The sequence below is a fragment of the Pituophis catenifer genome, unplaced genomic scaffold, assembly GCF_029215685.1.
Source record: "Pituophis catenifer annectens isolate HBS135680 unplaced genomic scaffold, rPitCat1.0.hap2 SCAF_7, whole genome shotgun sequence".
Lineage (NCBI taxonomy): Eukaryota > Metazoa > Chordata > Lepidosauria > Squamata > Colubridae > Pituophis > Pituophis catenifer.
Window position 1 is genome coordinate 72,032,456 of NW_027256887.1, and position 25,468 is coordinate 72,057,923.

Sequence of the window (25,468 nt, forward strand, 5' to 3'; positions counted from 1 at the left end):
ATAGGTTTTCCTGCCTGAGCAGGGGGTTGGACAAGAAGACCTTCCACCTCTGTTATTTTGTTATTATGGAATTGTTCTTTCTGCAGTCCTAACTATCCATTGAGACCTGTACCTGTCCTGTTTGTTTGCTGTACCAAATCAGACTATAGAAGTACAAATGACAGACTCAATAATTCCTCTGTAGAACTGCATCAACAGCTCCTGGGACAGACTGAACTTTCTGAGCATCGCAGTTGATGTCGCAATCCTGGATATCCTTGCTGAATTGTATATAATTTTTCCCACGTTGCAATAATCCAATTGGGAAGTTATCAATGTGTAAGTGACCATGAGCAGAGTCTCCTGGTCCAGGGATGGGCATAGTTGGTGGAAAAGACACAATTGCGTAAAGGTTTGAGTTGGCATTTGAATCAGACTTTGTCTGATTCTCACAGGCTTAATTCTTGTTATATGCAATTTATTGCCTTCCAGTGGCTCCTTATTTCCATCTCCACAGTGATTAACATTTTGGTCAACGTTTAGGCTTGATGGCAGCTATATAATCCAATGGAGACCTTCAGCTTTGCCTCTTTGCCCATTCTATCACTGCATAGATACACAAAAGGGAAAAATAAAGTCCAGCATCTTAGAAAGATATGTTGTAATGAGAACAGGATCTATGCATTCTTTTCAGTTTTCAGAACGGGAAGCCTCATGTTACCTCAATATACACAGGCATTCTTGATGCTTCTCCTTCAAAATATATGACCCAGCCTTTGCCCTACCCTATTTAGCAGTAGCCATAGCGCTTAAGGCTTCATAGTGCTTCATAGTGCTTTTATAGCACTATGCTTCACAATGCTTTTACAGCACTCTCTAAGAGGTTTACAGAATCAGCCTATTGCCCCCAACAATCTGGGTCCTCATTTTACCCACCTCGGAAGGATGGAAGGCTGAGTCAACCTTGAGCCTGGTGAGATTCGATCTGCTGAACTGCAGCTAGCAGTCAGCTGAAGTAGCCTGCAGTACTGCACTCTAACCACTGCGCCACCTCAGCTCTATGACCCAGCCTTTGCCCTACCCTATTTACCAAAATTATTTCTTCTGATTTCTTAAAAACTGTAACATCACATTCTCAAGTGACCAAGACTCTTGGTCTTGGAGAAGGATGCTATTGTGGATGGGGAATTATTTTGTCAAGTTTGTGACTAAGCACAATGCAAAGAAATACCAAATGTTTGTTGTATAACATTTCCAGATCAGTGCATAAGATGCCCTACAGTAGTTTTAGTTTGCATTCACAATTTAAATGATTATGTTTTTTAAACGTTGTCTGCACAGCAGGCATGTTAAATATTATCTCAACGAATGCTTTGAGTTGCATTTTTATCTGATTTGGCCTAAAGGGCCATTCTCTTATTATCTCTTCATGAACTTTCTGTCTATATCATGCTCTGCTGTGCATTTTCAAATACACATACATTCACTCCTGCAAGAGAACCTGAGACAGTCTAACAAAGAAGAGAGCCTCTGTGTTCTTTTAAAAAGTCTCTTTTTCCTTACTTTAGTAGAACATGTTCAATGAAATAAGAACTCCTGTTGTGAATGTCAGCTTTCTCCAGTCTTTTTATAGCAGTAAACCCTCCAAAAATCAATAATATCTGAAATTGTTCAGCATCTCACTAGAGCATTTTTAGTCTATAAAATAAATGTGTCAAAATTGTATAACTTGCTGCAATGTGATCCTTTCCAGATGAGCTTGGGCAGCAACTCTCAGGATACACACTCCAGATATTCACACATCTGAACACAACAGATACTAACTTGGAGAATATTGGTTTATAATGCAATTTTGATGAGACAATCATGATTCATCCAACTTGCCTCATAGACAAAGAAACATGGCATATCTCTATTGAGCATCCTTTTGTGAATTGCTAAGCTACCTCACATGTAACCTGCATCTGTATAATCAGATAATACTGTATAATCTCTTCCCTGTTTCCTCATCCCACCTGAAATCCTACATCAGTCATGCCACACTATACATCTGCAGCTTATAGAATCTTATGCCTTTTAACCAAATTCATTAGTTGGAAAAGATACTACCAGATGTCTTCTGATTTTTGTTGTTGTCATAGAATAGAGTAGAGTAGAGTAGAGTAGAGTAGAGTAGAGTAGAGTAGAGAGTGGAGAGTGGAGTGGAGTGGAATGGAGTAGAGTAGAGTAGAGTAGAGTAGAGTAGAGTAGAGTAGAGTAAAGTAGAGACTTTACTGTAACTTTAAAATGTACATTAATTAGCAAAGATTGAAGGCAAATGAGGTTCAGGCAGAAGAAGAACATCATGGCTTCAAAATCTAAGGGACTGGTTTGGACAAAACTCAGTAGCACTTTTTCATACGGCTGTTGATAAAAATAAGATCGCCAACATGATTGCCAACATCCAATGACAAGAAGAAGAAGAAGAAGAATCAGCATACATTAAAATGAAATGTCTACATTCAGCTCTCAAAGGATAACCATTATGTATATACCCACAGACACACACACACGACATAGAGAAACATCACAGTTCTAATGATGTTTGACTAACATGCCTCTCCTCCTATAATGAATGTCTTTGCTAGATCTGCAAGAAGGCCCTTCAGCCTTTTGCATACAATTCATATTTTTTGACTTTTCATTTGGGATTAAAGTTATTTTTTATGCTTCATTGTTTTGTTTGGATTTCAAAGATGAGGATCTTTCTCTGGAATTCCTTTCCCCTAGATGTCTTGCTAAGGTTAATCTCAGGGAAGGAAAGATGCCTGAAAACTCAGTATGAAAGGAGGAGGCTCTGAAAGAATTAGAGATATTCAATTTTCAGAAAACACAATTGAGAAGGGATGTGATGGCACTTTCACATTTCTAAGGAGGATTGTCTATTTCTTCTCATTCTAGAATGGAAGACACATAGGATAATTCTGCTAGAATATTTGTTGTTGTTGTTAGTTGCGAAGTCATGTCTGACCCATCGCGACCCCATGGATGACATTCCTCCAGGCCTTCTTGTCCTTTACCATCCCCTGGAGTCCATTTAAGCTCACGCCTACTGCTTCAGTGACTCCATCCAGCCACCTCATTCTCTGTCGTCCCTTTCTTCTTTGTCTTCAATCTTTCCCAGCATTAGGCTCTTCTCCAGTGAGTCCTTCCTTCTCATTAGATGGCCAAAGTAAGAATATTAAGAGAACTAGAATATTAAGAGAAGTTTAATATTAAGGCAGAGAGATTTGTTGGTTACACTAATTACCAAAATGGATATGACCTCTATTTCACTGAACAGGTAGTCCTTGACTTACAATAATTTGTTTAGTGACCGTTCAAAGTTAGGATGGCAGTGAAAAAGTGACTTATGACCATTTTTCATGCTTATGATTTTTCCAGCATCCACATGATCATGTGATCAAAATTCAGATGCTTGGCAATTGATTCATATTTATGACCGTTGCTGTGTCCCAAGGTCATTTGATCACTTTTTGTGAACTTCTGACAAGCAAAGTCAATGGGGAAGCCAGATTCACTTAACAGCCGGGGTAACTTATCAACTGCAATGATTCTCTTAACAACCGAGGCAAGAAAGGTCATAAAATGGGGCAAAATTCACTTAACAAATGTCTCTCTTCAAAAATTTGGGCTTAATTGTGTTTGTAAGTTGAGGACTACCTGTATATTTTCAAACCATGGCTGGGCAGCCATCTTGTAATGTTTTAATTTGGATTCCTGCATCCAGCAGGGGTTAAATCTGATTGTCTACCTGTCCCCCTCTATGATTTCACATTTTTGGTATATTCTCTATGTGAAGGGAATATAGAATTTTGCAATAGGAATAGTTCCTACCAAAGCAACATAAAGACTTTTTTTTTTGTTTATGAAACTATAGTATCTTTAAATCTCTGTAATTGGTATCTGAAGCATAATTTACATTCTATCAGGTGTAATAAAGGGAATGTTATTGGATAACGTGAATCAAGCTCAGGGGTAGAAGCTAAGAAAAGGAATTTTAGTGTTTCTCCTGGGACAAAAGGGAAGCTATTAAAGACCCAAATGCCAAGCTAATGAGCATAGTGTGCTTATCTGAATTTTGATATGAAGAATTTAAGCTGAGGAACATCTAACTCACGTCATAGGTTGGCTCAGAAACTGACTCAAGAAAAAAAAATATTGGTTTGCTGTATATCAAGAATACCAGGCTGTGCCAGGGACATAGTCATTTATGGAGTCTTATCACAGTCCATATGGTATTTGCTATTCAGCTGCATATTTCTGGCCATGGTCCTTTCTGCCCATCCAACTTGCGGTTATTAACTGAGTTGGAATTTATAACGAACTGCAAGCCGTATGTCATATAGACTTTTGTATAGGTTTCTCAGTGCAGTTTCTAGAAGACAGATATTAAAACGAAACATTTATACTTGTGTTATCCTGAGAATACGTGATGGAATGATTGAAAACAAGGACTTTTAAAAGGACTAATTGGCCATAAAGTGACATTTTGTAGCTCTTCTGCTATTTTTCTCTGGTGAATTTACAGTGAAATCAGTCACAGTATTTTTTTTTTCTTTAAACAATCTTTTTCAAAAAGGGAGGAAGGACTTGCTAATGCTTGTTTAGCAATATGGCAAACACAGTAGGCTGTCCAAGTAACCAAGCAGCCATCCATCATAGCATGTCATGTTTGATAGATTTCCACCCTTTGATAAAATTGAGTATAGTTGCATTACAGCCTCGAATCAAATGGGAAATCAAATCAATACTTGGATAAGTCAGTGATTGCACAGGGCAGCTGGTTATCAGAAGCCACCTTGAGTGAATTCAGGGATGCCTGTCTATCATTTTTGGTCACCCTTGACTGAATATATATAAACTGTCAGAAAAGTTCTTTCCTGAGTAATGTTGAAAACTGCCTTATTATGGGCCATACTATTATTCCCCCTTGGTTCAGTATTGTATGGATTTCTGGAATTTCAGACAGGACTCCTTATCAATCTTTTTTGGAAAGGTTAATAACTAGATCTAGGAAGAACATTGCCTTACTAAAGCTGCAGTATCTGCTGCGGTATTGTTCTATTCACTGCTGCTTTTATCAAACTGCTGTTGAAAATTGTGTTTTCTTTCTGTCCCATCCAGGACCAGGAAAGCTCATTCCCAAGAGTATTGTCTGTTCAGAGACTATCCCCTAGATGGTGCTTCCTAGATGGTAAGAATGAATCACAGTTGGCTCCCATGACCTTACAAGAAAATGTTAGACTCTACATTTCTTTATATGCTTATCCGGAAATAAATTCTATCTTATTCAGGAGTATTTGCTCTCACACATTTGCTGATTATTTCAAAAAATAAGAGTTTCAACTAGATACAGGAGCTTAAAGATTTTATATATGGTTATTTGCTTAAAATCAGGGGGCTATGCATGATTGATAATAAGCATGGTGAAGGTATCTACGTTGGGTTCATCCTTATGTCATCTTTGCTGCAGCACAAAGATGTTTTATAAACATTTCTGAGGGACCTGTTCTCATGGCATAATCTCAATCTCATCGGCAATCAATTGATGAGGCAACTTAGAGCTGTCTTTAGTTGTTCCAATTTGGAAGTGGTCTTGTCCTTTTTTCGCCCAGCACAAAACATTCAATGTGGACATTTAGAGCACTTCAAAGAATGACTTGGCCAGGGACAGTGATCTTCTCAACTCCAATTGGCTCAGTAGATTTATAGAAATGCGTCCTCCCTGTCCAGTTAGTGGACAATAATCCTCTGTGATCATTTGGGTCATTTGTGAGACAGAGTGGGCATCAGTGGTGGGTTGCTCCCGGTTCTGTCCAGTTCTTTAGAACCGGTAGTAAAAGCGGTAAAAGCGCTCCGATTGCGAACCGGTAGTAAAGGTAAGTAGAACCCCTGGTGGGCATCTCCTCTTTTTCTCTTTACCCTTGAATATTGAACTCCCAGGAGATCTGTCAGCCACCTGTCTGTACATCTGTCAGGCAAGAACCCTACAATATGGTTTTTGTGTATAAGTGTGTTCATCTGTTTGCTGGGAAGGTCATGAAGTAGAAAAAAAACCTTATGTGGACCAAAACAAAAGTGTAATGAAGGCTGATGGATAAAGACTCTTTGTCTAGTCCAGTGGTCTTCAAACTTGGCAGCTTTAAGACTTTTGGACTTCAACTCCCAGCATTCTTCAGCTAGCTGGCTGGAGAATGCTGGGAGTTGAAGTCCACAAGTCTTAAAGCTGCCAAGTTTGAAGACCTCTGGTCTAATCAAAGATAATTTTGGTGGGAAGTTAGCCTTAGAATGGATAAAGGAAAGAAAGATCTAATGCTACGATAGTGTTGCTACAGTAGACACAAGCATATATCCTAAGTGTGATTTAGGATTTTCTGCTTTTTATTACAAATCACTTAAGCAGACTTTTGGGAGATGGGGCCTTGACACTGGTACTTATTTTGCTGATAGGACTATAGCTCCATGGAACACTTTCATAAATGCTGCCATGTAGAGGAAGCTTGAATAACCTCCAGTTAGAAGCAATCCCAAGAGATTGACTGCCCTGCAGAAGATGTATCCACTGAATAATAACAATAAAATAAAATGATTTTTTTTAAAAAATAAAAATTAACCTATCCAAGGCCACCCAGCAAATGAAATGGGCATGCACAATGTTCTGATAACTGTATGCATATTTCTTTCCCCCCCAACCAATTACTATCAACCAATTGAACTTTTTTTTTAATTCCCTAAAACTAAGGGTCAGCAGGCTGACAATTTGATCTATCAATCCCTAGATGGCAGCCAAGAGTCATGTTTTTTTTAAATGTCTTGACTACCATCTAGTGATCATCAAAATGTGTTTAGCTGAGATGAAGACAATGCAAAGGTATTGTTGAGGAACTGGGGAAAGGGACTTAGCTCTGGGAGGTACAAACTACCTAAGAACAGAAAGTCAGGAGAGACAGGGCTTCCCTGGAAGCAGCCGCCAACTGGGAAGGGAATTCCCTGCCACTCAAGCTTACAAAAAGCCAAATCTTTTCAATTTGTCAGCCCTTCATGGGAGGCAGTACTGGAACTCTGCTGTGTTGTTGCAGAGCATAATAAAAGAATATTGAAATCCTGACGGAGATTCTTTCTATCACCCTGTTTCTTATACCAAAGAAAATCAAGGTTGGGCAATCTTGAGTTTCTTTCTCACTGTCTCCTTTTTAGAGCTAAGCTGGGGTTTACTTAATGGCTGTTGAATATTTTCTCCAAGGCCATCTCTGTATTCTTCAATACAGTCAGGGGTGAAATTTGACCGGTTTGGACTGGTTCGAGCAAACCGGTAGGGACAACTTGAATCGGTTCGCCGAACTGGTAAAAACCACCCCTGGTTGGCCCCATCCATGCCCGCCCGCTCGCCTGGTTGCCGCTTACCCCTTCTGGCCACTCGCTCCTTCTGGCCGCACGACCCATTCAACGTTAAATGCTGCAGCAGAGAAAATCTGAACTTTTCTCCCTCCAGTCACAGCGGAGCTGCTGCAGCCTGTCCCTTTAAGGTACTTCGACCCCCAGGAGAGAGGAGAACCGGGGGGGGGATCATAAAGGGAGCACCTGCTCCACTGTGAATGGAGGGAGAAAAGTTTGGCTTCTCTCTGCCACAGCATTCACTATGAGCCCTTCTGGTGCTCATACACACATTGTTTCCTACTGGGTTCTGTGGGCGTGGCTTGGTGGTGGGGTCATGTGATTGAGTGGGCATGGCCATGAGGGACATCGAGTTGGCCACGCCCACTGAGTCACAGGACCCCACCACCACCAAGCCACGCCCACAGAACCGGTAGAGAAAAAATTTGAATGTCACCACTGAATACAGTTATACTTCCAAAGACTTGCATGAAGCTAGCCACCTCATACCGACAGTACCAACCACTACCAAATTCACTTCTGTTTAGACGTAGTTACGAGCAGAAAAACCTCATGGCTGTAACATCTGACTTAATTTTGGAATGCATTTCTAATTTCTTCCCATTCCCTTCCTTTTTGTGCCATCGTGCTTAATGAAGAGGTCTGAAGAAGGGAAAAGTTTCATGTTCTTTTGTCTCAGTTTCATTGATCCCAATTGAGGTATTGCTTAGCTGTGTAGTTTGGATATTTTTTTCCCTTTCGGATGGATCAAACACAGTTTTTCACACCAGTCTTTCCTCTTTTTTTTTTTTTGCAGCAACTTCCGCTGACCGCTTTTACCGCATCGACAGATCTCAGGTACAGAGATGATGTTGCTTTCCTTTTAACTTCTTCTCCTTTTTTTTTTTTCTTTATGGCACAGAATTGGGTTCACCGTTATAATAAGAAAAATGGGTTTTGTCAAATGTGACTCTCCTCCTATTATATACTTGTCTCTATTTCTTCTCTCCAGAGTTTTTCTAGGGCCCCGAAAACTGTCAAAAATAAATAAAATAAAATAGGCTTCTTTTTTTTTCCCAGTTAGGAAAAGAAAAAAACAAGCACTTTGAGGTCTGCATTCCACACAAAATTTCAGCTCTTCCCAGTTAGGGAGGATCGATTGGACAACCATTGGACTATTTATTTATTTATTATTTATTAGTTAGACTTCTATACCACTTCATAGTGCTTCACAGCCCTCTCTAAGCGGTTTACAAAGTTAGCATATAGTATATTGCATAATAACATATTGCATTAGTATTAGCATATTACCCCCACAATCTGGGTCCTCATTTTACCCATCTCGGAAGGATGGAAGGCTGGGTCAACCTTTGAGCTTGGTGAAAATCGAACTGCCAAATTGCAGTCAGCTGGCAGTCAGCAGAAGTAGCCTGCAGTACTGCACTCTAACCACTGCGCCACCTCTGCTCAGTGGCTAGGATGCTAAAAGGTCCCCTTCCTTGAGCAGGAGGTTGGACTAGAAGACCTTTGTGGTCTCTTCCAGCCTTATGATTCTATGTTGTTTCTGAGTTCCTTTCTCTCCTCATTATGCAGCTATGATGCTCCACATTAATTAGTAGCAAGTGTTCCTTCATCTCTCAAGGTCATTCCTATATAGCAATAACACTTAGACTTATATACTGCTTTGCAGTGCTTTAGAGCCCTCTCTAGGCGGTTTACAGAGTCAGCATATTGCCCCCAAACAATCTGGGTCCTCATTTTACCGACCTCGGAAGGATGGAAGATTGAGTCAACCTTTGAGCCTGGTGAAAATAGAACTGCCAAATTACTGTCAGCTGGCAGCCAGCAGAAGTAGCCTGCAGTACTGCACTCTAACCACTGCGCCACCGTGGCTCATATATACCATGACGCATACTTGTAGTATGTAAGACTGTTTCATACATATAACCTTGTAGAAATGCAACAGATTCTTCAGGAATACTTCCCATCATTATGGATTATTTTGCGTCAATGATAAATTAAAACGATAGCATTGATTTTCAATAAGTGAATTCACAAGTACATAAGTCTAATATCTGAAAATTAAACCTAATATATTAACACCACAATATGATTAATATTAGTCAATATTTAAACATTAAATATTTAAAATTATTAATCTATTAATTATTAATGTTAAGAGCACGAATATAAAATTTGAGAAACTCCCTAGCATTGCCCTTAGTGTGATTTTAATTTAGAGCCGTGTTTTGCCATGTAAATTAAACACCTTATGAAAAATTGGCCCAAGGCACTCAAGGTCAAAGAAGATTTAAACCAAGAAGGATGAGTTTTGCTCTTTTTGCTTAAATCAGTTTGATGTTTAATAGCATAGATTCTTCTTTTTCTTTCCCCCCCCTTATCTTCATGAGCTTGGGATAGCTACATTAAAAAGAAAATCTTAGAGTTTATCTTGATGTCTACGGTTCCACAAAAATCCTAATCCTCTGTTTGTGAGATAAAATGACTCTGGAAATTATGAGAATGTTGGGCCCAAAGAAAATATTCACAAAGCTTAAAAACACATCAAATTAAAGTGACAGCATTTGTCAAAAGCATAGCATTTTATGTGTTGCTTGGACACTGTCTGGAAGTTTTACAAATATGGAAGTCAGTCGGATTGGATTTGCTTTTATTGATTTTTGTATAATTCATTTAGTTTCTGTTCAGCTGTAAAGCAGAAGCCAAAATTGTGTTAGTCCTTTGCGGGAATTTAAGAAAGGTCTGCTACATCAGAACAGTGGCTTGTACAGTTCAGCTATTTCTACCTGCAATTGAAAAGAAATTATACTGTACAATTCTAGGCATCCTTATTGGGAACTAATTCCCACTGAATTCAGTGGAATTTGCATGAGTAAATCTATATCTTTAGCAAAATAGTACTGCACTTTCCAGAACAGGAAATGATCCTGAGAAATCAAGATTTATCCTAGCCACTGAGCAGATGGATTTCCTACGATGACCTCCTAATCGCTGGAGCTAATCCATTGACCAAGGATCTTCCTCTTTAACTACCCTGCTTGTGGTTGTCAGCTGAAAATGATTGGCAAACTCACAACCCTGCAGTGTTGAAAAAGATACAGCGGTTCTCCGAAATAAATGATATTTTGGGCATGAATGGTTGGCTGGCTGTAAGCAAGGAGCTGCCATGAATAGGATTTTGAGCATTCTCCATGCATTGACTCATGGTTCCTTCCTCCAGAAGAGATTTCTGCAAATGCCCCCAAATGTGCCAGGACTACAGATTTCAGAATAAGTAGCCAATATATCTGGTGCATTCTGGGGGTTGCAGTTCTTATATCTGGAGTTTTAATTTTAATTTAGAGCCGCATTTTGCCATGTTATCTAGACACCTTATGAAAAATCGGCCCAAGGCACCCAAGATTTAAACCATGAAGGATGATTGTTGCTCTTTTTTGCTTAAATCCATCTTGAGGAAGGTGGGTTTAGACATGATATTAAGTTCCTAAATATATACAGTATTCCTGAATAGAATTGTGCTGTTGATTGCAATAAACAATATATCTTTTATTTTAATATCACTGTTGCAGGAACATTTGCACTTTGTGACAGAAATATCACAGGATGAGATTTTTATCCTGGATCCAGAATTGGGGACAGCTCAACTAGCAGGGACACCTCCAGGAATGCCTGACCTGGTGGTAGAGCAGGCTTCTGGGTAAGACTGGCTCTTGGGTTTCTGGATTTTTTAGGTTCTCTTGTTTTATTTTCATACACAATTTTCCATATCCCTAAAAGTGGATCTCATATGGAGGTTTCTGTTCAAACATATTCTTTTTCTAAGCAACTTGATCCTTCTGTTTTTCAGTTGCTTTGAGCTGTAACTTCAAATCATCATTGGCTATGATGAATGGCACAAAGCAACTGAAAGTCGCTACATCACCTATATCATATCTATATTTATACCTTCAATGTCTGTCATCACTGCAGTGTACAGTGGGAGGGTGACACCTTAATCTATTCCCTTCCCTTCTTTATACAGTTTTTAGTGGTGCTTCTGATATTGCTGGATTTCAATTCCCAGCAGCCCAAATACGGCCAATGATGAAGGATATTAAGAGTTGGGATTTGTTGGCTTTTGAAGGGCTACCATTCTAGACCCACAAGAAGTCATAACAACTTGACAACAATTGGGACCAGAATTTCTATCGCTAAGTGATGCAATCATTTCTTAGTGATGGCAACCTGGGTAGTCCCAGCTTTACTTATTTTATTTATTTATTAAATCTATATGCTGACTATCTTGCTATCTAGATAGATCCTGGAAGAGCAGTTGCTGTCGTAATCCCAGGATCACATGGGTTGTTAAGTGGGAAGAGATGGGAGTCCTAGGCAAGCAGATTCACTGGTGAGAGCTTTGGGTGAGAGCTATTAGCAGGCAGGTGGATGTCATGAGGGATGCATTCAGAAGTGCCACAGGCAAGCACTGGAGTTGCTCAAGTGGCATGGTAGTGCATGGGTGCTATGGACAGATGCTAGGGAGAAGATGAGTTGGTGCCACAGGAAGGTCTGCAGGGTGCTGCATTCATCTGCAGTGTTCCTGAGCACAGATGAATGTGCAGGTGCCACAAAAAGGTACAAGGATGCCACAGGCAGGCATTCCTGAGCATAGGAAGGTGCACAGTTGTTGTAAGAGTATGTGCAGTGCTACAGGCAGGGGTTACTGAGCAGGGGTTACTGTGCAGGTGTTGTGAGTAGAAAGTAGGGAGTGCAGGCAGATAGGTGAAGGAATGGCAGGAACACGAGTGACTTACCACTTCCTGCTGGCCTCCCCATTGACTTTGTGGAAACCAATAGGAAATGTCAGAAGTCATGATCATAAGAATCTGAGGGCACTGTAATAGCTGGTACTCCAAGGATCCATCAGAAGTCCCCCTTGTTCAGCATCATTGTAACTTTGAATGGTTGTTGAATGAGTGGTTGTAGCTTGAGCACTACCTGTATGGAACTCTGTAACTACCGCATTGAAAGCAGCTTGGAGAGAAAATTGTAGCATAGAACATTGATAGAAAATAGATTATCCCAGCTGCATAAACTTCAGAATAGCGTTCCTTTTGAAAACTGCCTTTCGAAAGTGAAAATAAAACTGCAAGGAAAACATATGAAAACAATCTTTTTTCCTTTGTCGCACTTTGTAAGAAGTGTATCCAAGGGAGTATTAGCCATTTCTAGGTGCAATCGTTTTGAAATATTTATGTCACAAGATAGAAAACAACATATGAGGTCCAAGATGAAATCACAAAATAATAATAAAAAAATTAAAGGAAAATAAACATAAAACACCTTACATGTAGATTCAGCAAAATGTGCATTAAGTAAACCATGGTAGAAACCTGTAGTAGGGCACACAAGACAGTGTCGGCTGGTGACTCACAGGGAACGGGCCTTCTCTGTGGGCGCGCCTACTCTGTGGAATCAGCTCCCCTTGGAGCTCTGGATGGCCCCTGACCTTCGCTCTTTCCGCCATGACCTCAAAACATGGTTATTTGGCCTGGCTGGATTGGACTGAAGGGGTTTTTTAAGGGGATTGTATTGATTTTTATATTTGGATACTGAATTTTATGTGTTTTTTATCATTGTGAGCCGCCCTGAGTCCTTTGGGAGAGAGGGCGGCATACAAGTTTAATAAAATAAATAAATAAAAAATAATAAATAAACAAACAAACAAATAAATAAATAAATAAATAAATAAATAAATAAATAAAGTGATTCCTATCTATAGAACTGAAACTATAGATACATTTGTGTTTATATTTAAGTAGTTACCTTGTGTTTCCAAGAAAAAGTAGTACAGGTAGTCCTCGACTTACAACCACAATTAAGCCCATAATTTCTGTTGCTAAGGGAGGCATTTGTTAAGTGAATTTAATGACCTTGCTTGCCACAGTTGTTAAGTCAATCACTGCAGTTCAGTTTAGCAACACCGTTAAGTCAATCTGGCTTCCTCATTGACTTTGCTTGATAGAAGGTCACGAAAGGTGGTCAGATGACCCTGAGACACTGCAACCGTTATAACTATGAGTCAGTTGCCAAGCATCTGAATTTTGATCATGTGACCATGGGGATGCTGCCATAGTCATAAGTGCAAAAAAATGGTCCTTAAACAGCACTTTTTGCAATGCTGTTGTAACTTCGAACGGTCACTGAAATGAACTGTTGTAAGTCAAGGACTGCCTGTAGTCCATTAGTCCCTTATAAGATATCTGTATGTTCCTTTCATCTTTCTCAACTCTCACTAAGTGAGTTGTTGAGTCTACCATTAGTGTTGCAATTCGCATACAATTTTATGAAATTACTTCAAGAGGCAGATGAATAAACAATGTTGGGAATCATTGATTGAACCAACCAACCAACCCAACAAACTAACAACAACAGCAACAACAAAAAACTGAAAAATAAGTTGTTTTTGGAAGCAATCATGTTTCCTATTTGAAAATGTTTCTCTTCCTAGAATGTCCGATCGGTGGAATCCTGCTATTCGAAAGCGCATGTTGAGTGACAGCGGTTTGGGCAAGATGTCCCCTCATTATGAAGTACCTGAGAAACAAAAGGAGGCCAGCCAGGCTCACCTGCTACAGTAAGAGTCCTCTGGATTTTTCAAGGCTTGGTTCTGCATTGCTTCCTTAATCAGAGGCAATACAAACTGCTCTTTAAAATGCATTTGGTTAAATTCGCTGCCTTTTTAAAATCAGTGTCTTTTTCAACAGTCTTGCAATTTAAGATGGGGCTATGTAGAATAATGTAAGAAAGCTTCACAGATCCGATTCTAGCACAACAATATGTGCCCTTGCTGGATTCACTATTTCTGTCTGTCTTAATTTATATTCTAAAGAGTAGTTTATGTTAACTGTTATTTGATGAGCAGAATTCAATGGCTGGATTCATAGATAATGCTGAGCCACAAACCATGATGTACGAATTATGGTGTTTGAGCTCATAACTGTGCTAAGCTATAGTTTAGTAGTATTTGATTGGCTGGCAGCTGTTGTCCATGGGCTCAATTTCCCAACCTCACCTGGAGTTGCCAATGATGGCACTGTAAGCCTCTATCAATACATCAACCCAACAACAGCAGTGAATAGCCAAATTTGGGGATGAATTCTAAGGCTAATACTGTTGTTTAGCTGTTATCAAAATTATTTCACGATGGTAGTAACAGTTGAAATGACAGATTGCAGGTCTGAGGAACCTATAACTCTACGTATCTAATTGGAGTATCATGACTATCATTTTTCATTCATTCATTCATTCATTCATTCATTCATTCATTCAGGAATCCAACAACATTCGATCTCTTAAACATACAGCTGACTGTCCCTGTAACCAACTCTGGTGACTTGATCCTTGCAGAATGATTCATCCAGTTCCTGTAGATTCACAAGTCCAGATACTGTTGTAGCATGCAGTAGTCTCAACTATTCATGAACTAGTCGTTTTAAGAGATAAAAATATATTCATAAAGCAAATGTAATTGCATACAACAGTTTACCTGTTTAAAACCTAATACTGAAGTGTACAACAAGCTGGGAGGTGCCAATTTGACCTTCCTCCTCACTTTAAAATAATAATAAAAAAAAACCTCTCATAATCTCTGTTTTCTAGAATACTTCTAGCCTCAGGAAAGATCCAAAGATTTCTTAGAAAATGAAAGAAAGAAAAAGGAAAGAGGAAGGAAGGCTAGAGTCCAGTGTTTATGCTTTCTTGCAAGAGTAAATGGGGAAAGTTGAAAGTATCTTGCAGGATTGGAACCAAGGGGGAGGATATATGGAATTCCAATAAATTGATAACTGGCTGTGTTTTCTGTGAATAATTGTTCTTGCCTGTAAGTCATCTTGTGCCTAGAACTTTTCCCCAAAATTACAAATGCATCAAACAGAGAAAAAAAAGAGACAATCCTTGAAATAATAGAAAAAGTTCCATTTTCTCCCTACCTCCCTGATCTCTCTTTTGATCAGGAAATAATAGGTATTTCCCCTTTTCTCCTCTCTGTTCTCATTTGTATTATTTTCCTTTCCTTTCACTCAGTGTATGCTTTTCAGTTTCATTTGAAATGAAGGAAAGGATGGGTAATAAAAATCCTGTTGCAGGAAGTAGAAATGTGATCGTATGTCAGGTTTCTCATCATTTGGGCAGTGAAGAGAGACACCTGGTAATGAGATCTTCATAGAATTTGGCTTCTTCATAAAACTTTGGATTAAAACTATATATTCAAAATGGGAAGATGGAGGAAATGCTTTTGCTAACTGCATTCATCTACTTCTTTTTTTTAAAAAAATGTTTTTGAATTGAAAATTGTATCAAGCCATATTTTTTTAAAAGAGTGGACAGTTTTGTATGTAAATAGAGGAAAATCAAAGAATGTAAGTGTTATGTATGTATCTATTTTGTGCGGGAAATTCAAATGTTCAGTGAATTCTGATTGGTTCATGGTTGCCTCTGAAAAGTATATAAAGAGGACTGTTGCCTGTGTTTCTTTGCTGAAGTCTCACCCTGAATTAAAGAGCTGTTGTCACTAGCTTGCTTGTGCCTCTCGTTATTCCCGTGCTACAACATTGGCGACGAAGGTGGGATTGAGGCCACAAGAAGCAAATCAAAAAGAGCTCTGAGTTTCAGCCAGGGTGACTAGCGAACACGGAGACACGGCATGTCTGCCTACATTCCGCCAAAACCTTTCGACCCCACCCGAGAAAAGTGGGGATCGTATCTGACCAGGTTCGAGTGCTCCCTGGAAGCTAGCGAGATGCAAGGGCTATCAGCAAACCGAAAACGAGCCCTGTTCTTAAGCCAGACGTCTTGAGATGGCCGAGTCCCTCTGCAAGCCAACCCCAGTCCAGACGGTCCCTGGGATGTCCTTCAAGCAAACCTGAGAGCCCACTACGCTCCAGTACCTTCGAAATTCGTACAGCGCTACAAGCTCTGACAGCGTGTACAAAAAGAAGGAGAACCGGTCAGCGCATATGTGGCCGCACTTCGAAAAGCCGCAACGCATTGTGACTACAGAGACTTAGATGACGCGCTACTTGAGCAATTGATTTGCGGCGTTAAAGACACTCTTTACAGAGGCGCCTCCTGGCCAAGCCAGACCTAACACTAGCCGGCGCGTTGGATGAAGCCCGAGCACACGAAGCATCAACGAAGGCTTCTGAAGTGCTGCAGCGACCACTATCAAGCAAAGACGGACCGAAAACAGTCCCCGTTCACAGAGAGGAGGCGCGAACCAGCACAGAGGAAGAGTCGGACAAGGACGTCTTCCATACGGAAAAGAAGAAGAGCGAGCAACGCCGCCGCTAAGAGAACTGTCCTAGCTATGGCGGGGACCACGAGAGACAATTGTGTAAATACAGAGACGCCATTTGCAGGCGTTGCGATAGGAAAGACCACCTAGCACGAGTTTGCAGAGCTCAATTTCTGCGTAGTCTCAAGCCATGTGACTACCACGACCAACCAGAACCAGCTCGTTCAAAACAGCCAATCAAAGATGACGGCGCGAGAAAACGGCGCGAATCTCAAAAGTGAGAGACCTACAGCACGAGAATCGGCCAAGCCAGCACAACCGATGATGAGAAAGTCTACACAAAAGTAGAAATTGAAGGCAGACTGTGCGAAATGGAAATCGACACTGGGTCTACACTATCAATCATGTCCTGGACAACACTCAAAGCGCTCCTGCCCAAGTTCCAGAAAGCCCAGCTGTCCCGACAGAAAGTTTGCCTCCTCGACTACCAGGGAAACCGAGTTCTCGTAGAAGGCGTGGGCACGTTCCGGGTCATCTATGGTGAGTTCCAGAAAGAGCTGCCCCTGACCATCATAAGCAAGCTGCTACCGAGTCTCCTGGGCATGGCATGGTTTCGAGCCCTCGGCATGGGCTTCACGGGAGTTCACAGCATCGGTGGGCCATCCCTCAAAGAAACCCTTCTTCACGAGTTCCGGGACGTTTTCGAAGAGACTCTAGGCAAGTACGTGGGGACCCCTATCTCTTTTAATTTAGACCCCAATGTAGCGCCAATCAGGCTAAAAGCAAGACGGGTTCCATTTGCTTTAAAGCCCAAAATTGATGCAGAGCTCGACAAGCTCATTAAGCAAGGGGTGTTAGTTCCCGTAGATCACGCCAAGTGGGAAACCCCAATAGTCACGCCAGTTAAATCGGACAGATCAATTAGAATTTGCGCTGACTATAAGTGTTTGATCAATAAGGCGTTGCAGCAGAGAGCCTATCCCGTTCCGATCGTCCACCATCTACTACACTCCCTGGAGCCTGGCAAGCTATTCGCAAAACTAGACCTTGCGCAGGCGTACCAGCAGCTGCCAGTAGATGACGCTACGGCAGAATCGCAGACCATAGTAACTCATAGAGGTGCCTTTAAATGCACTAGGCTACAGTTTGGGGTTAGCATCGCCCCGGGGCTCTTCCAGAGTACCATGGAGCGCCTTCTATAAGGCCTCCCAGGAGTCGTCCCGTATTTTGACGACGTTCTAATTAGTGGCCAAGACGAGACTCAGTTAGGACATAGGGTTAGACAAGTCCTAACCAGATTCCGAGAAGCAGGACTCAAACTCAAATGAGCAAAATGCAAGATAGCGGTTCCATCAGTGGAATTCTTAGGCTACTGAATCGACGGCATGGGCATTCACCCCACAGAAAGCAAAGTCAGGGCCATCCAGAACGTGCCCACCCCTAAATCGAAGCCCGAACTACAGGCCTTCTTGGGGCTTCTTAATTTCTACACCATGTTTTTAAAACACAAAGCCACCATTGCGGAGCCACTGCACAGGCTCCTTGGAAAAAACGTTCCCTGGGTGTGGGGCAAACGAGAAGCAGCTGCATTCAACGCAGTAAAGAAACTTTTGTCTGAGGACAGTTTCCTCATCCAATACAATTCTGAACTACCTCTAGTATTGGTGTGTGACGCTTCCCCCTTTGGTGTAGGCGCGGTTCTAAGCCATAGACTGCCGAACGGGTTAGAGGCGCCCATCGCCTATTACTCTCGCACTTTGTCCAGTGCTGAAAGGAACTATAGCCAGCTGGACAGGGAGGCATTAGTGGCTGTAGCTGGGGTCAAAAAATTTCACGAGTACTTGTTTGGCCGTACTTTTGAACTCATTACGGACCACCAGCCTCTTTTGGGACTTTTGGCTGGAGATAAACCGACCCCGGCTGCACTTTCTCCCGGATGACCAGATGGTCCATTTCCTTAGCCGTCTATTCCTACAAACTGCTCCACCGGCCGGGCAAGACTCTGGGACATGCTGACGCCCTCAGCCGATGCCCCTTGCCCAAACTATTGGACAACCCGACTCCGGAGGCCCCAGTGCTACTCATTGACGTTGTATCCCCGGGCCCCATTTCATCAAGCGAGGTGGCAAAGGTTTCTGCCAGGGACTCTGTCTTGCGCACTGTAATGGGCTGGGTTATGTGGGGTTGGCCTACCAAGGTGGACAGTGGGGATTTTCAATTGTACTTTAACAAGAAAAATGAACTGTCAATGTTGGGGGGTTGCTTATTGTGGGGAGACAGGGTGGTCATTCCCTCGCGGTTAAGGCACAGGGTTTTATAAATGCTGTATGAGGGACACCCTGGTATTGTTCGCATGAAAGGCCTAGCTCATAGCTATGTTTGGTGGCCACATCTCGACCAAGGCGTCACTGAGTGGGTGGGGAAGTGCAGGCCCTGCCAGGAATCCCGCCCAGATCCTCCTATAGCTCCCGTTCGGGAATGGGAACAACCAAAGGGACTGTGGGGGAGGATTCACATCGATTTCGCTGGCCCGTTCCACGGCCAGAACTTCTTAATCATTGTAGATGCATATTCTAAGTGGCTCGAGATTGCCTTAATGCTGTCTACCACTTCTGAGGCCGTAATCAAACTACTCTGAAAACTGTTTGTAACACACGGGTTACCGGACATTCTGGTATCTGACAATGGGCCCCAATTCACGGCAACTCAATTTAAGGGCTATCTAGCCGAGTTAGGCATAAGACATGCATTATCCGCTCCTTTTCATCTGGCTTCGAATGGCCTTGCAGAGAGATTTGTGAGAATGGCCAAGGAAGCTCTTTCCCGGCTCGATGCAGGGGACTGGCAGGCTAGAATAGATGAGTTCTTAGCTGTACAGCACGCCACCCCGTGCCCAACCTCGGGCCACAGCCCAGCCGAGCTCTTAATGGGCCGAAAGCTAAGGTGCATTCTCGATCGATTGCATCCCAATTACTCCCCCGATAACTTCAAGGGGGAAGGGGGACTAAGGCAATTTCAAGTGGGAACACCAGTATTTGCCAGAAACTACACCAACGGCCCCTTGTGGGTAGAGGGAACCATCGTAGGAATTACTGGTCCAAAGTCATACACAGTTGATATAGGGCATGGTAAAATTTGGAGGAGACATATAGATCAATTGCGTAAACGATTACAACATGAATATTCAATTACTGTAAATCCTAACTATCAAAGTCTTCCTGACACAGCTACCTCAAGCCCGAGTAAGCCGGAATACTTATCTGGCAACCCAGAGTTCCAGCGCCGCCCCAGCGAGTCGACACTCCCAGCCGGGGATAGCCACACCTCCGGAGAAAATCCAGGAGGTTCCATTGGCGGAGCCGGGAGAGATGGGAGGTCCCTCCGACCGGCTCGATGCCTCACCAACAACTGAACTGCACAGGTCAACCAGGACTAAGACACGCCCTGGTCACCTGCATGATTTTGTATGTAAATATGTAAATAGATAGGATAAGTGCCTTCTGGGAGTGGAGGGGTGTTATGTATGTATCTATTTTGTGCAGGAAATTCAAATGTTCAGTGAATTCTGATTGGTTCATGGTTGCCTCTGAAAAGTATATAAAGAGGACTGTTGCCTGTGTTTCTTTGCTGAAGTCTCACCCTGAATTAAAGAGCTGTTGTCACTAGCTTGCTTGTGCCTCTCGTTATTCCCGCGCTACAACAGTAAGAAATAGATTTCTGTAAAATCTGCACATGCCAATTTAAAGGTATACATACATATTAAAAAATAGTGATAAATATGGTTTAAATATGGTGTTATAGAAGAAGGAAACCATCACTTTATTCTGACTGAAGGCCTAGTTTAGCTCCATGCTGGTAATCATAAAATGTTCCTTTTGGTTTTTTAATTAAATTGGATTGAACAGGGAGGACAAATTGAAGGTGCCTGAATTTTACCCAAGTCATACTAGATAGTAGTGACATAATTGGTGAAAAATGGTTGTTTGGTTTCCCATTAATATCTAACGGAAAGTTCATAAAAGCAGAAATGTAAGCCCCCAGATAGGGATAATATGATTGATAAAAGCAAAGGAAAAAAATGGGAAGAAAACTACAATGGGGTAGATTTTGTATCTACAAACTACCTCTACCCTCATTGTTAAAAATAAAATTAAGGGAAATTTCTATGATTTGATCCCAAAAGGTTGCTCATGGCAACTTCAATTAAGGTAAATATATTCTTTGCAACTCTCCTAATCTAGAAATAGCTTGTGTTTTAGTTATTTACTTATGTCAGTGAAAGCTATCTCGTTTCTCCTTGGTGATAGTGTCATATGCATTCCTCTAGGTGGCACTGAAGTGTCAAGGATAACCATCGGTATATAACTTCAGTAACTTGCTTCCAACTTGCTTATGTAGAACAATTAATAGTTTTAAAAGACCAGAAATACTAAAATGTATCTTAAGACGTGGAATAGATTCCCCAAATCTGGGGCCATGCAGATATGTTTTCCAGGATTTTTCTTCTTTTGGTTGAAAGCTATGTAACTTATTGAAAGATGTGGCAGAGGGAGAAATAACCAGAAGGGATTAGAGTTTTACAGATGTCATTTGCATTTTCAGTTCCTCAAATTATTGTGGAAATTATAGGTCAGTATTATAATCTCCAACTTTCCTGGAACGCACTAGGGAGAGGGGGGTTGGAAATCAAGCTCCCTATTAAAGAGCTACCTACGTTGTTCAATCCAACAATGTCAGAATAACATTTAGAAATAGAGAAATGAATAAAATGGCTTGGAATCTTTTTTCACAGCTAAATTTGTTAATTTAGGCAGTGGTGGGATTCAGCCAGTTCGCACCACTTCGGTAGAACCGGTTGTTAGCTTTCTGAGCAGTTTGGCAAACTGGTTGTTGGAAGAAATAATTAGGGCAGAGAACTGGTTGTTAAATTACTTGAATCCCACCAGTGAATTTAGGTATGATCTTGGCATTTTAATAAGGCAAATAAATGACCCAGTTTCAGACTAAGAAATTTGGGGGCAACTACTTGGTCCCAACAAGTCTAAAGTCTATCCTCAGCCTCCCCCTTTTAAATGTTTCCCACAGGTATATCTCTGAGAGCTGTTGTTGTTGCTATTGAGAGCTGTTACTTTTTTTTGATCCCTCACAATGCCCTGAAGGCATTATGTTCAGTGGTGGGTTTCCCATATTCCTATCACTGGTTTGCCGTGCATGCTTACTTCATGTGCACCTTCCACGCATGCGCCCAGCCTTCCATGCAAGCGCTTTGCTTGCTCGTGCACCTTCTGCGCATGGCTCTGGCCTCAGAAATGTCTAAATAGGACGTCATATAGCAGGGGCTCTTCGCTACTGGTTTGCCCGAACCAGAACGAACCAGCTGAATACCACCACTGATTATATTCCCATAATGCACTAGAAGAGACTCTCAGACACCTAATATTCTTTGGCCAATTGTCCCTTTCAGTCTTAAGCCCATCAGGGTTCAGCCACCAAACTCATTCAGAGAGCCAGAGAATCCACCCATTAACCCTTTACTCTGCAATGATATCTGGGCACAATTGCAGTTGGGAGCTACCCTGTTTTCCCCCAAAATAAGACATCCCCTGATAATAAGCCCAATCGGACTTTTGAGTGCATGGCAATAAGGCCAAGTGCTTACTTCAGGGTTCAAAAAAATATAAGACAGGGTCTTATTTTCGGGGCAACACAGTGATAGTATTGGATTTGAAGGCTATGCGAAATATCAATGAGGACTTTATGGAATAAATATTAAGAGAATTAAAGGATAATGATCTACTATTCCCTGTACTCTTCTGCATGTCAGAAACCCAAAGCATGGCAGCAGATTGAAGGCTGCTTAACACTCTATTAGGACTTTGGAAGTACACCAAGGTTCAAACTTGACTGGGGATTTTTGTTGCCATTTTATCCTTTGCTAAAGAGACAGGGAATCCAAACAACTGGAGATGGCCTGGTAGGTAGTACATCTTATCAGGGACTGTATCATAACTTCAGACAATAGAATATTTTTAGGGAAGATAAAGTCTCTAGCAGAACAGCACCTGATGACATCACTGACCAATGCCCTGGAAAGTGACCCTTTGTTTATGAGAACATTACTCTTATCCATCCATTGTTCTTCCTGCCCTTGGCAGATGTTAGATTAAGTGAGCTAGTGTTGGCTTCTTTATCTTAATGGTTACAAGGAGAATACAGATAAGAAGAAAACAAAAGCAACTAACAATAAAAACCATGCAATCGTGCAAAGCCCTGGTAAGAAACTCTTTAATCCTTTCTGCACAGGTATTGCTTTTACGTGCAAAGGGAGTAAGGGGCCACAACACTAACTCCCTGCCAATCTTCCACAGTGCAATTTATCCTCTCAAGCCTGAAGCCAAACCTAAACCGAACTTCTGTGGAAAAGATGGAATGGAGGAAAACGGAGACAATTTGCATCGTTACCATGTGTCAGCCCATTACACCATAAGTGTCATTCTTTGAAAGAAAAACAAGTCATAAACCCAATTATCTAACTATGCGCCAAAGCCGTGCATGGATACAGCAACATGTGGCATCCCAGATGTTTGTTTTTATTCAATTTATTGGATGACTCAATCGACTAGTGATTTAAGGCAATTTTATAAGCGGGTTGAAAGCACTGATGGTCAAGGCAATAAAACAGGAAAACAATAACCACATTAGGAGAAATAAAAACTTAAAACACAGATATTTCAGTGGCTTCACAAATTGCTTCCAACAGCGCCTGTCACAAAAGCAAAACTTTTAAGGATAGAAAGGCTGGAGACATCTAGAACTGTAGATTTTGATGAAGGTCAGGCAATATTGTGCCTTGAAAGAAGGGAAATTGCGAGCAGAGGAATGATGATCTGTAGAATATTTGCTGAATCAGAGAAAGAATGGAAACTAGGGTTGAGAAGAGTGAAATCATTGGCGGTGTTAAAAGAGATATTGTGAAGCCTACTGATGCTACCAGTGGTTGAGTGGATAAGGTGTCACTGTGGCTGTGGGGAAAGTTACAATTTTTGTTAAAATTTTGTTAAAATTTGCCCTTCTGGATTTCAGGTCTTTCAGCAGCCAAAAGTCTAAGGCAGGGAAGAGGATGATTCTATGCCTTGGCAGTTTCCAAATACCTTGCCCACAAAGTGATCAGTTTCAAACAATGTATTGGGAACTGGGATGTAGTAGCAATTTAGGGATAGCATTAGAAACGGTCAGCATATAAATACATATATGTGTAATGTTGGTCAAAAGATGTTCTGTCCCCGTCTCACACACGCACCCCCACAGACAGGCAACAGTTAAAGAACTCAGCCAACAACAGTTTTATCTGGTATCAGAATTGGCAGCAACCCAGTGGCTGGCTGCCAGGTATTCTTTACTCATGAGGGGGGAGTTTCTCCCTTCGTCCGGGAACAAAGCCAATACACAATAATCAACAAAGTCCAGTAAATACAAAGAAGGTCGTCCGATATCCGTTTTTTGCTTGTCACAGAGCTGAACTGGCCACTACACCCTCTTTTATACCCTGTGGGGTGTGGTCCAGTGACTCAGCCTAATCCCTGGCACGCCTCTTCTTCTGCTGCACGCACTTATCTCTGCGACGCTGCCGAGGGTCCAGCCAAGACTCATCTTCCTCATTACTGTCTACCTGTGGCTGCGTGGAAGTGCTTGGCCCCGGGCCTATCTCTTGACTTTTGGAGGACACCGAAGGCATTGCCAGAGAGGAGGGTCCTGGAGAGGGAGGCCTTGCCAACTCCTCTCCTTCACTCTCGGAGTCCTCTCCTGCCGATAAGACAGGCTCAGGTAATGGAGCCACAACAAAAGAATCCCTTTCCACAGCATCTTGATCACATCACAAGCCTGATAGTAGATTTTTTCTAGCCGTTGGTGCTGGGGGAATTCAATCACTAAATTTTGGGTCTGGGGTCATGCTTTCCATGGTATCCATTGGTTTGCCCCAAGTGATCATAGTCCTGAGTCGTATATGGCAGGGGTGAAATCCAGCAGGTTCTGACAGGTTCTAGAGAACCGGTAGCAGAAATTTTGAGCAATTCGGAGAACCAGCAGCAGAAATTTTAAGTACTGGCAAATACCACCTTAAGTACTGGTAAATACCAAATAGTACTGGCAATATCCTTCCCCCAGGAGTGGGGTGGGAATGGAGATTTTGCAGTATCTTTCCCCTGCCACACCTACCAAGCCACGCCCACCAAGCCACACCACGCCCACCAAGCCACGCCCACAGAACCAGTAGTAAAAAAAATTGGATTTCACCACTGGTATATGGGATTATACATTACTCTGTTTTTAATTCTTGGAGCACATAATATAATTTGAAGATGGAAGACACTGTGATCAAACTCATGATCAGATCGTATGTTTCCATATGTCTCATCAATTCCTGGGTTTTGGAAGTAAAACAATGTGCTGGTCTTATTAGACCTCTTTAATATTGTTGACTGACTGAGAAGTTTGGGCATAGTTTCATGGTGGTTACCATGCCCAACAGATTCCAGAGACTCAGCACAGCTTGTACTACAGGCAACAGCATTCTCACTGAGGTCATTTATGGAAGCCAGAGGCAGTAATAAATTGCTTTTATAATACCGTCAAGTAATTAAGTTGTAAAACAAATGAAAAGAACATAAATCTGGAACATGGAAGTATAAAACTGGAGTATAGAAATAAATATATACTGGTCAAGCACAAGAAACCAAACCCCAGGATAAAGTTCAAAGTACTGCAAGTTTATTCCAT

At 41.6% G+C, this 25,468-nt stretch overlaps 1 protein-coding gene across 1 annotated transcript in view; it reads left to right on the top strand.

Annotated features, from left to right (window-relative positions):
• The window catches only part of DGKI (diacylglycerol kinase iota), a 341,772-nt gene that overhangs the window by 263,848 nt on the left and 52,456 nt on the right, over nucleotides 1-25,468 (top strand). Inside the window, 4 exon segments of the mRNA XM_070948056.1 lie at nucleotides 5,146-5,215; nucleotides 8,213-8,253; nucleotides 10,986-11,113; nucleotides 13,907-14,032. Of these exon segments, the coding sequence (XP_070804157.1) occupies nucleotides 5,146-5,215; nucleotides 8,213-8,253; nucleotides 10,986-11,113; nucleotides 13,907-14,032 (365 nt within the window).